Genomic DNA, 12,639 nt, shown 5'->3' on the forward strand with positions numbered 1-12,639 from the left:
TGCTACTCGATTTGTTCACATCCGCGTAACCTCCGCTTGACGATGAAGTGTTGATACTATCTCCGAATTGTGGCCGACGTGAGGCAAGGTCAATTATTGTAGCTAGTCGATCCTCAAGCTTCTGCTACGATGAGCTAGAACCCATGGTAGGCTCTAAGTCTGGATCAATGATGATGAAACCGAGTGCACCGGATGACGTTTTTGTTGTGAAATTGAAGGTAGTGTCAAAGGAGCCCATGTTAGGGTCGCTAGAATTGAAGGTATTGTAAGGGAAGAGGCCGTACACGAAGTCCGTATTTCTGCTATCAAGAGTGAGCTTCCCGTTCGACAGGGAAACCCCAGTACTCGATGCATTTGCCATATTGCCTGGAGATGGAAGGCCTCCCAAGCTCTTGTGATCTGGAGGCATTGAAGTATATGATTCAGATGCTGGGATATGCCATACTCCAGTACAGGGAAACCCCAGTACTCGATGCATTTGCCATATTGGCTGGAGATGGAAGGCCTCCCAAGCTCTTGTGATCTGGAGGCATTGAAGTATATGATTCAGATGCTGGGATATGCCATATCTGCAATATTATGAGCAATATCACCACTGCAATATAATTGCTGGTCATGATGACAGTGCCAAACACATCCATGGAATTCATGAATCTTAATGCAGATCTATCTATCTAGAGCTCTCTTTCACTCTCAAAATCACCAGTTTCTAGAAATTGATCTGATGCATTTCCAATATAATGCAATGTCAAACTACAACAGATGCAAAGCAAGGTCAAACAATAGAGGTAATTTACAATACAACATTTCCAATACCATACAGTACAATGCAACCTCAAGCTACGTTGAATACAATAGCTTCAAGACCAAGCAGAGTGTTCTGTAAAATGGGGACTCTTGACAGGGTTTCAAGTGGAAAGTGTTCGATTTGGTAACATAGGTGTACATAGATTGTAATTGTGGAGGTGAAGAAGTCAATGGTGTTAGCGTGTCAGAATGATTTGATGAGATTTGGTACTCCCTCACTCTCCTTCGCCCTTGCAGATAAAAGGTTATGAACTTTAGGAAAGGAAGTGGCATTTCTGGGTGTGGCCCCAATAACATTAATGATCACAAGCTATGGAAAAGGCCTCCTCCCTCATCAGAAGTTCACACTCACTCTTCCAATGCAAAAATTCAAAGAAAGTCACAAAGAGACTTATTATATCATTACAACTCATGTCAGAGAGAGAGAGAGAGATGAGATTCATGGACTCCATGTATGAGCTTATGATCATAAGCAGATGGAGGAGGATTGTGGCAATGATGATGCTTTTGTAGATGTGGCCTTACAATAATTCTGCAGCAGTTACAGTCCCTATAGACAGCATAGGAGGCCTTCCATCACAAATCATGTCGAATTCATCGAGCAACGGGGTCAATCTGTCGAATGGGAAGCTCACCCTCAACAGCACAAAGGCAAACTTTGTCTATGCCCTGTTCCCTTACATCCCCTTCCACAGTAGTGAGCCATCCATGGGCTCCTTCAACACCTACTTCAATTTCTCCAATGCCTCCTCTGCCGGTGCGCTCGCCTTCATCGCCATCAATCCCGACTCCGACATTATGAACCTCGAGGATCGATTGCTTGCGATAGCCAATCTCGACTATGTCACTTATAACACTACCGACAAGAACCATAGCAACTACTTGACGGTGGTGTACAACTTCACGGCCGCGACACCTCCGCTGAAATCGGGATCTGTTGCCTTGGGTATAAGAGATGATCCTGTCTACGTGGTCCGCAACACTTACAGTGTGGGCGATCGACAGGCCCGAGGATTCAGCGGTCAGTTCCAGTACATAAACCCGGCCTCACTATCGACGGCCCCACGGGGGCAAGTCCTAAACAATACCGACACCGTGTGCCCAGCAAATTCTCTAGAGTTTGGGGTTTACTACATGCCGTCCGGATATGAGATCTTTAGTGCTTCGAATCCGCATTCAAATTTTAGTCTTTCAGTCTCTAGTTTGGTCGGGTTTTTCGCTTTCTGCGGAGGTGTGTTTGATGTGAGCTTCTGACAATTCACTACCCTTGATACCAACGACAATGTAGTGCTGGGCTCCACCGACACCATTCTCATTGCATCATCAGTGTCCAACATTCCCCATCCAAGCTCAATACTCAATTTCATGCTCTCTCTTTTATTGTTCTTCTATATTTGATATAATCATCAATGATAATAAACTCGTGAAGTCACACATGTATGGCTCTTAATGTTATAAAATCCAATCTTTCCTGGTATATAACCCTAAAAATGCCCTGAATCTTAATCTTAACAAATCTAATATCTTCATCTATCTGAATCACAATATATTGTGCTATTTAAACCCAGATGAGAATCAAGTGCATAATGAGATGAGACGTTAGTTAATGGCATGTTTTTATTTAGAAATCATCTTTGTGATTTATCATCAGATTAAACCCAATGTATCCATGTCCTCCGGTGAGATTTATCTCATCAGGTCACCTCTTCTATAATTTACTCACTCCAATTCGTTAGAAAGGACTTTGTGGCCCAAATGGTTCTATATGTGGTATAGTGTAGAAATATAGAATTGAGAGAGAGAGAGAGAGAAAGAGAGAAAATTTATTTGATTTGAATGTGTTATATTCTCTCTACAACCAAGACGCCAAGAGACCATTTGAGGGAGATTATTGTGGTTATAAGTGCACCCTATTAATTTATTAATTTGGGGTGTACCTTTTCATGTTACCTATTCCTTTTTCTTTTTATATTCCTTTTCTTTTTTAATTACTTGTATTAACTAATTAGTTGTGAATCTTTGTAATCCTAATTCACAACAAACTTCAAATTTGTCCGGAGGGGAGTTTGTTGTGGGCATGACCATAATTTATCCCATTGTAGTTTGTACCATAGTATTCTACACACGACGATAAAAGAGTGAGGGTTAATCGAGAGTGTAAAGAAGGAAGGATTAATGTAATCGTAAGGATTGAGACAATCCATAATGGCCAAGTGTGAACTTGCCTGGGCGCTTTAGATTTGGCTATAAATATGAGACATTGCTATCCTCATTAGACACATTATTCGACTACGTTGAAACTGTGACCTTGTGGTGAGTAGGCTCTTGTGGCTAGCCTGCACCAATACCAAGTACGACTCAATGCCATGGTGGTGGTATAGGATGTTGATCAAGGCTCGGGTCTATCTCGATCCCTTTGCTTGGGGGTGGTCGGGTGGATTGACACCCTTCTTTCTCTCCCTTTCTCTAATCTATCTATCCTCTATTTCCTTGTCTTATGCTTACATTATAAATAATCTCTAATAGATCCTTCGATAGGAAATCAACCCATGTACGATTTGTCAATTATACTGTCGTAGAAAATTTTCAATTATAGTGGTTTGTATAGTTGGGTTTCGTTAGCACTATTTGCACTTGTTATGCCCCTAGATAATGGGGACTCGAGAGGCACAAAAAACACGGTATGGACAAAGAGAATTGGAACAAAAGGATGATCATTTATATTAGATGGAAGAGAAGCAAGGTTACAACAATCCCAATTTCGGGACAAACAAAAAGATAATGAGGGGCTAGAGAGTATTCAAGGTTACAATGGGAGAGAGTAGAAATTGTATGGTAGGTAGGAATCATAAAAAAGGAGGAGAGGTGTCAGAACAAAGTAAAATATAGAGTGGTGGAAGAAAGATATAAAGAGAACAGAAGAATAAAGGAACAAAATGATAAGAGAAGAATGGGTGTATTAAGATAGAATAAGCACAAGAGGAACAAGATACAAGATAGGCGATGAGGCTTAAGATTGGTGTTGATTTGAATTGATTTGAGAAGACATGCATGTCTCTATTGTTCCTATAGAATAGTCTAGAGATTTTCGTAATGTTCTAGAATGTTCTAAACCTAGTGTAAAAGAATACGTGTGCGGAAGCGTATGCGTAAGACACTGAGTGCACGGTTCCGGAAGTACGATAGTTCGATAAAACACAGAAATCACAAAGAAGGAGAGGGAGAGAGAGAGAGAGAGAGCAGAAACAAAACTATATTAAAAAATAATTCTCTGTATCCTCTTTGTGTATACTTCGTGCTCAGTGAGCACCTTTTATACAAGCCCTGACTATTGGGCTGACAGAAGTACTGACAGTACTTGACTGCTCATAAGTGACCATCCTACACTTACTCCCAAAATTATTCCTTACGAGGAATAACGTTCTAACGAACTCTCGGTTTACGCACCGTTACAGCCATGTTTTACGTGTGGTTTTACGCACCCAGTCTACGCACTGGGTTACGCACCCAATGTTGAACTTGTCTCTCAACACCTAGAAAATTCTAAGATGTTCAATGATATTCTAGAGGGTTCTAGAATGTTCCAATGTTTTTACAATAATCAATATATTACAAAAGTAGCTTTTATCATCTCCTATGTCAATAGGCTATATTAATGGTTGGGTTTTTTATTCTGTCTGACAAGGTCCGGGTGAAGCCATGATTTTCATGTGTTCATGAGAAGGGGATATGGCAATTGAGGGGTTTCGTGTTTAACATGTAGAATGATTTCAAGATTTCATTAATGAATTTATTTTGATGAATGATCAAAGTTCTTTGACCACGATTATGAGTAACTTGCATGCCTAGGAAATATTAAGATAGGGAACCTAAATCTATAATTGAAAATACTTTAGAAAGCTCTAGGTTTCGCATGAGTAATTTCATATGGTGTTCCAACTATAGGATGTCATCCACATATAGTGCTACCACTAAAAGCAGATTAGATGAATGCTTATGTCTAATGTATTATTATATTTGGTTCTGATAACAAGTCTAGAGTAGCCACGTGAGAGCATCAAATTATTAAATATTTGAAACCCTAATGTAGGAGATTGTTTGAGTCCATTGAGGGATCGATGTAATCGACAAATATAGTTGTGTTAAAAGCTTGACTCAAATCCTGGAGGTTGTGACATGTAGATTACTTTTGGTAGGTCATCATGTAGAAATGTCATTTATATATCCAAATGATGTACCTCAAAGTCAAGAATGGTGGCTAGAACCATTAGGAGTCAAAAGGATGTCGTCCAAAACACAGATGAGAATTCTCAAAATATTCAAGTCCTTCGACTTGAGAGAAACCATGAGCCACAAGTTGAGCTTTGTATCAGGAAATGGTACCATCAAGGTGTAGGTTCCTCTGCAACACCCAATTGTGTGAGATAGGTAAGAATCTTGTAGGGAGTGATAGGAGAGTCCATGTTTTGTTGGCATCAAGAGGTTCAAGTTCTTCCTCCATGGTGGCTTTCCATTCAACATGATTTGGACTTTGCAATGCGTCATTGATAGTTAGTGGATCATAAAAAACGTCTAATCTGATTGACGGGAAACTAAGCGCCAAGAATGCAAATTGAATATCAAATTTACGGTCCACAATAAGAACATCTATTTCGTTGTTGTGATTATAGAGATCCTAAATACTCCAAACTTTCTTTGAAGTGGGTGTAGGGTTAAGTGAATTAGGTGAGGCCAAATGTAACTATTTGTATGTTCTACGCATTGTTTATTACTTGAACATGAAATACTTCTACTAGTTTTTAGAATTTGATGTGATGCATTTCCAATAAAATGCAATGTCAAATTACAACGGATGCAATGCAAGGTCAAACAATACAGGTAATTAATTTACAATGGACATGTCCAATACAATACAATAGAATGCAACTTGAAGCTACGTTGACAACAATGGCTTGAAGAGCAAGCAAAGTGTTTTAAAAAATGGGGACTCTCGATGACTTTCAAGTGACATGTTGGATTAAGTAACAGAGGTACATAGGTTGTACAGGTGAAGTCAATGGTGTTAGCATGTGAGAATGATTCACAAGATTTGGTATTCCCTCACTCTACTTGGCCATTGCTGATAAGGTTATGGATTTTAGGAAATGAAGTGGTGTTTCTGGGTGTGGCCCCAATAATATTAATGGTCACTATGGATAAGGCCCACCCTCATAAGAAGATCACACACTTCCCAATGCAAAAAGTTAACCGCTCTAGATTTAAATGTGTTTTCCAAGTATTCGCAATGTGTTTGATCCAAAGAGAGTACATAATATTAGAGACTAATTGGACCATAACTTACAACTTGTCTTTGAGAGAGAGAGAGAGAGAGAGAGAGAGAGAGAGAGAGATGAGATTCATGGACTCCATGTATGAGCTTATGGTCATAAGTAGATGGAGATGGATTGTAACCATGTTGATGATTTTGCAGATGTGGTCTTACAATAATTCTGCAGTAGTTACACTTCCCATTGACAATATAGGAGGCCTCCAATCACAAATCATGTCGAATTCATCGAGCACCCTTCCCATTGACAATATAGGAGGCCTCCAATCACAAATCATGTCGAATTCATCGAGCACCGGCTTGACTCTATTGAATGGGAAGCTTTGGCTCGATAGTACAAACACAATCTTCTTCTGGCATCCCCTCGCGCCTACATCCCCATCAACAATACCCTATTCAAGCCCTTCTTCAATTACACCAATGCCTCCTTTGTCGATGAATTCTTCATGGCTGCACATGATCGCTCACCTAGTCTCCAGTGAGGACCACACATGGTCAGTCACGTCCATTGGTGTTCATGTCTTCGGTGCTCCACTTCCTACTCACCCCTACATTACGCTTTCGACAAGGTGGCCGTTAAAGGGAGGATAATGTCATGACATAATGACATGAAATGCGTAGTTGGTGAGGATTGAACCTACAACCTCACATCAACAAGATGTCATGCTCAACCATTTTGATATATGAGCATGTATTTGTATATAGTTTAGTATTCCATAGTCTAGTGTATAGTATATTTCAAAATCAGAATATTCAAGGGATTCAACACCAATCATTCACACATCAATCTAGTATTCTCGTTTTGCCCCATCTTGTCTCCTCAATTGTTATCTCTGTCTTCATGATGCTCTTATGTTGTTCCCAACTTCTTAAGTTCGACGCTCTTAGTCCCATCATCTATGGTCCATTCGAGTGCAGTGTGTGTCTGTGACACAAGGTACCTAATAACCTTTGCAGGGGGAGCAGTCTCTTGGCAATCGAGACTGCAAAAAGTGTGTGGCGTTATCCACAACATAGGCTGAATATATTTCTGCCACAAAAGCTAGTAAGGAATTGCTCCAACTGAAGAAATTCCTACAAGAGTTGGGGCTGATGCAAGAAAGGTACATTCTGTATTTTGACAGCCAAAGTGTTAGTATACATTTAAGCAAGAATTCTTCCATTCATTCTAAGTCAAAACACATAGATGTTAGATACCATTGGATTAGAGATGTGCTTGAAGAAAAGCAGATGCACATTGAAAAGATTCACACCAATGAGAATGGCTTCGACATGATGACAAAATGTTTGTCAAGTGAGAAGCTCGAAGTTTGCAATCAAAAGGCTAACCTAGTTGTGCCCCCTACTTGAGATGGAGGGGGAGAATTGTTGGGTCTATCCACTCAAGTGGAGCCCACAACCTGGAGCCGGCGGACAACTGGCTACTGACTCAATACCGAATCGGCTCAGCCTCGGCTAAAAAGTGAAAATAGTTATAATTATTTTTTAACTATATATATATATATATATATATATATATATATACACGTATGTATGTATGTATGTATGTTTTTAGTATGTTATTTTTGGTGTGTGTCTTTTTGTGTGTGTGAGTGTATATAGGGACAAAAAGAGACGTTACTCTACAAGGTTGATAAAAAAAGGTGTAGACACAAAAACAACGAGATAGAGAACAGAAAAACAAAGAGAAAAACATCGCATAAGAAAACAAGAGAGCACGCTGAAAAACAGAACACATAAAAGAGAGTTCAAACAGATCTGCGAAAGGAAGAAGAGGTGTGAGAGTGTGAGAACGATGTGAAGCTTCTACATAACAAAGAAACAAGATGTAAGAGCTCAACTAAGGGGCGACTGAGAGCAAGAACTTGTTGCAGATGAGAAGACGGAGATCTAGCAAGGTGTTGTCTAAAGTTTAAACTACCAAATAGTCAGCACCAACTTTTATGACTATCTATAACATGTTCATTTGTTATGGGGTTTTCTGTTCTTGTTTCTTTGTTGCTCATTCCATCCGGTAGGGTGAATATTGTAACCAAGGTTGTAGTCTTGAAATATATGTGTATTCCTCTAGTGTAAGCTCTAGAGGTTGTCAATACCTTTTATACCCAGAATATAGTGAATTTGTTTCGGAACCTAAGGTTCCCGTGGTTATTCCCATTTTTGGGTTTTCCACGTTACGAATCTGCTGTACTTTCATTTAGTCTTGTGGTTTCATTCGTTGTTAATTGTGTTGGAAGTCTAAATCCTCCCGATTCAGATCCATATTCATAACACTCATAACACTGCCAATGTACTTGTGAACTCTAACAACTATTGTATACCAACAACACCGTTGTGGTAAGGCACCTCAGAGAGACCACTCTGGATGCATCATCAGTCTCTAGCATTCCATATCCATGTTCAATACTCAATTTTATGCCTCCTCTCTCTCTTTTGATGTGACCCTGCTATGCTTGATATCATCATCAATGAAACTAAACTCGCGAAGTCACGCATGTATTGTTCTTAACATTATAGATCCGATTTGTTCTTTGTATATAACTCTAAAGGTGCCATGAATCTAAATCTGAACAAATCTAATAGCTTGATCTATTTGTGGCACAACATATTGTGCTATTTAAACCCATCTACGAATCCGTGCACAATGGGATGAGACATACATATGTGAATGTCATATTTAGAAATCGTCCCTTTGATTTATGAGCAAACTAAACTCCACAAAAGAAAAAGAGAGTGTACATACATATGTCCTCATTGATAGTCTTTTGTATATCAACCCATGAGTAACTTTTTTTTTTCCCAATCAAAGATACGACATTTGTATTAAGAAACACCATAACATTGCACATGAAATACATACATATAGGTAATTTGCCCCATTTCCTTATCAATGTGAAGTTCTAACTGTCAGCTTAAACAAATACTTCGGTGTAGAGTAAAACTACTCTAAAAAACCGCCTATAAAATATTCAATTGTCCCATATGGCACGGAACTCCAATGGTTGTGGTTGTAACTCTCCTTGTTACGTATGACCCTTTATGTTATCCATAGAACCTCTTACATTATGACAATATTTGTCCAAATCTTGGTAATTCTTTGAGTAAGTCTTTTTTATCCCAATTTTAGAATACCTTCAAGCACTTGGCCTTCTAAATATACCAAATTGTGATACTACTTACCAATTTCCATGATGTTGATTTTATGGAGTTGTTATTTGCTAATTTTAGGGTATAGTTGTTTTTTTATATCAAACCATGTCTAAGAGAATGAGCATCTCGAACATTCTCTTGGTCATAACATTGGTTGACCTTATACAACCACCCATAATACCGGCCCCACATGTACATCGTTGAAGAATATACGGGGGGGTATTCATAGAACTTTTAAGGTTCTTTTCCATATATCCATCACAAAATCCCAATTCCATAAACAAAGCTTAGGAATCAGACAAAAATGACACATATTGAGTACATTCACCCCTTTTCTCCACTCATTAAGTGGTATAGCTCAATGAATCAACAAGTTACCATCTAAAACAAGCATTTTTCCTACTTCATTTGAAACCCCGTTACCATTTTCGAAAAGAAACTCCATTCCATCTCCCCAAAAAATGTTACAATTGGTTCCTTCCTAGACCTAGCACATAATAGTTTTCTGACAATCTTCACAAATTACTGCAAAAAAAGGCAACTGTTTTATGTGTTCTTTGAAATGGTACTTCCCGTTACATATATTTTTCTTTCCTCTAACAAAAGATTAACCACAATACATAGATGCAAGGCAAGGAACAAACAATATAGGTAATACAATACATTATACAATACAATACAATTCAATACAATACATTCTACAATACAATACAACTCAAAATACAATACATTATACAATCCAATTCAATACAATTCAATACACAATACACAATACAATACAACCTGTGGCTACGTTGAATAGAATGGAGAGGGTTCTGTAAAATGGGGACCCTTGACAGACATTCAAGTGGCATATTCGATTAGGTAACATAGGATAGTGGAGGTGAAGAAGTCAATGGTGTTAGCGTGTCAGAATGATTCGTGACAGTTTTTTGTATTCCCTTACTCTCCTTCGCACTTACAGAGAAATGAAGGCCCGACCTAATCAGAAGATCGTGTGCACTCTTCCAATGCCAAAAAAATAAAAGTCAACCCCTCTAGATTTATGCCTTGTTTTCCAAATATTAGCACTGTGTTTGATCCAGAGAGAGTAATATTAGAGACAAATTGGACCATAATTTACAACTCACCTGTGTGTGTGTGTGTGTGTGTGTCTGTGTGTGAGAGAGAGAGAGAGAGAGAAAAAAGAAGAAGATGAGATTCATGGCCTCCATGTATGAGCTTATGATCATAATTAGATGGAGGAGGATTGTGGCCATGTTGATGCTTTTGCAGATATGGTCTTGCAATAAGTCTGCAACTGCAGTTACAGTTCCCATAGACAACATAGGAGGCCTTCCTGGAATGGCCATGTCAAATTCATCGAGCACGGGGGTCACTCTGTCGAATGGGAAGCTTCGCCTCGACAGCACAAAGGCAAACTTTGTCTATGCCCTTTTCCCTTACATCCCCTTCAACTCTAGTAACCCAACCATGGGCTCCTTCAATACCTACTTCAATTTCACCAATGCCTCCTCTGCCGGTGCACTCGGCCTCATCGCCATCAATCCCAACTCCGACATTCTCAAACTCGAGGATCGATTGCTTGCGATAACTAATCTCCCCTATGTATCTGGTAACACTACCACTAAATTTGTGAACAATAGCAACTACTTGGCGCTGGTGTACAATGTCACCGCAGAGATACCCTCGCAGCAGGGATATACTACAGCAAGGCTAGGAGATGGGTCTGTGGTGTTCTTCGACTACATTTACAATATGGGCAGTCAATCAAGCGACCGGTCGCAAGGCTTCAGCGGTTCCCTGCAGTATATCAATCCAGCCTCAGTGTCGAAAGTATGCGCTTCGATTCCTAAGGATGGGGAAGAACTAAATGATACCAACACCGCGTGTCCGGAAAACTCTGCAAATTTTGGGATTTACTACATGGCGTCTGGGTACAGTATCTTGGGTATTTCGACCCCGTCGAATCTTAGCCTTTCAGTCTCTAGTTTGGTCGGGTTTTTCGCTTTCGGCGGAGGTGTGTTCGATGTGAGCTTCTGGCAATTCACTACCCTCTATACCAACAACAGTATCATGGTCGGCACCTCAGAGACCATTCTCATTGCATCATCAGTGTCCAGCATTCCACATCCAAGCTCAATCCTCAATTTGATGCTCCTCTCTCTTTTAGTGTTCTTCTATCATGTTTGATATCATCATCCAATAAACTAGTGAATGTCACACATGTAAATTGTTCTAAACATTATAAATCCGATCTGTTCTTTGTATATAAACCCTAAAAGTGCCATGAATCTGAAATCTTAACAAATCTAATAGCTTCATCTAATATCTGAAGCACAATATCTAATAGCTTCATCTAATATCTGAAGCACAAACCCATCTACGAATCAAGTGCACATACATATTGAGACATAAGTGAATGACAATGTTGTTATTTAGCAATCATCTCTGTGATTTATGATCAGATTGAACTCCACAAAAGAAAAAGAGAGAATATGTCCTCCAATGGCCATAAGAGATTTGGGCATTTCGTCATAAGGTCAACTCTTCCAAAATTGACTCACTCAAATTCATTAGAAGGGCTCAGACTGTGAGCCTTTGTGGCCCAAATGGTGAATCTATATGTGGTATACAAGGGACATCCTTATCTATATGTGATGCCACTCTTCAAGTGAGAATGCCAATCTTTGTGACAAGATCTCGTAACACAATAGTTTAAAGGGGTCACAAACATGTATGGCTCTTAATGTTATAAGATCGAATCTTTTCTTGTATATATGTAACCTTAAAAATGCCATGAATCTAAATCTTAACAAATATAATATCTTCATCTATCTGAAGCACAATATACTGTGCTATTTAAACGCAGATGAAAATCAAGTGCATAATCAGATGAGACGTTAGTTAATCGCATGTTTTTATTTAGAAATAATCGTTGTGATTTATGGTCAGGATTGAGGACCAAACCCAATGTATCCATGTCCTGCAATGTGATAAGAGATTTGTCTCATAAGGGCACTTCTTCTGATTTGAATGTGTTATGTTCTCTCTACAACCAAAAGACCATGTGTGGGAGATTATTGTGGTTATAAGTGCACCCTATTAATTTGGGGTGCACCTTTTCATGTTACGTATTCCCCTTTTTCTTTTTTAATTATTTATATTAACTAGCTAGTTTATTACTAGAGTTTCCATAAACTAATTAGTTGTAAATCTTCGTAATCCTAATTTTTACAACAAACTTCAAATTTGTCCAAACCGGAGTTGGGGAGTTTGTTGTAGGCATGACCATAATTTATCCCCATTGTAGTTTTTACCGTAGTATTCTACACACGAGGATAAAAGTGTGAGGG

At 39.0% G+C, this 12,639-nt stretch overlaps 1 protein-coding gene across 1 annotated transcript; it reads left to right on the forward strand.

The window, feature by feature from the left end:
• Positions 1–6,165: 6,165 nt before the first annotated feature.
• On the forward strand, positions 6,166–11,553 carry LOC147864845 (uncharacterized). The gene is made up of 2 exons (XM_087318609.1): positions 6,166–6,229; positions 10,505–11,553. Exons 1-2 carry the CDS (start codon positions 6,197–6,199, stop codon positions 11,474–11,476), a joined length of 1,005 nt encoding a protein of 334 aa, XP_087174735.1. The 5' UTR covers positions 6,166–6,196; the 3' UTR covers positions 11,477–11,553.
• The last annotated feature ends 1,086 nt before the right edge of the window (positions 11,554–12,639 follow it).

Source organism: Azolla caroliniana, unplaced genomic scaffold (genome assembly GCF_043228905.1).
Source record: "Azolla caroliniana isolate FFs.n. ecotype wild unplaced genomic scaffold, voAzoCaro1.0.p SCAF_4, whole genome shotgun sequence".
NCBI classification, from domain to species: domain Eukaryota; kingdom Viridiplantae; phylum Streptophyta; class Polypodiopsida; order Salviniales; family Salviniaceae; genus Azolla; species Azolla caroliniana.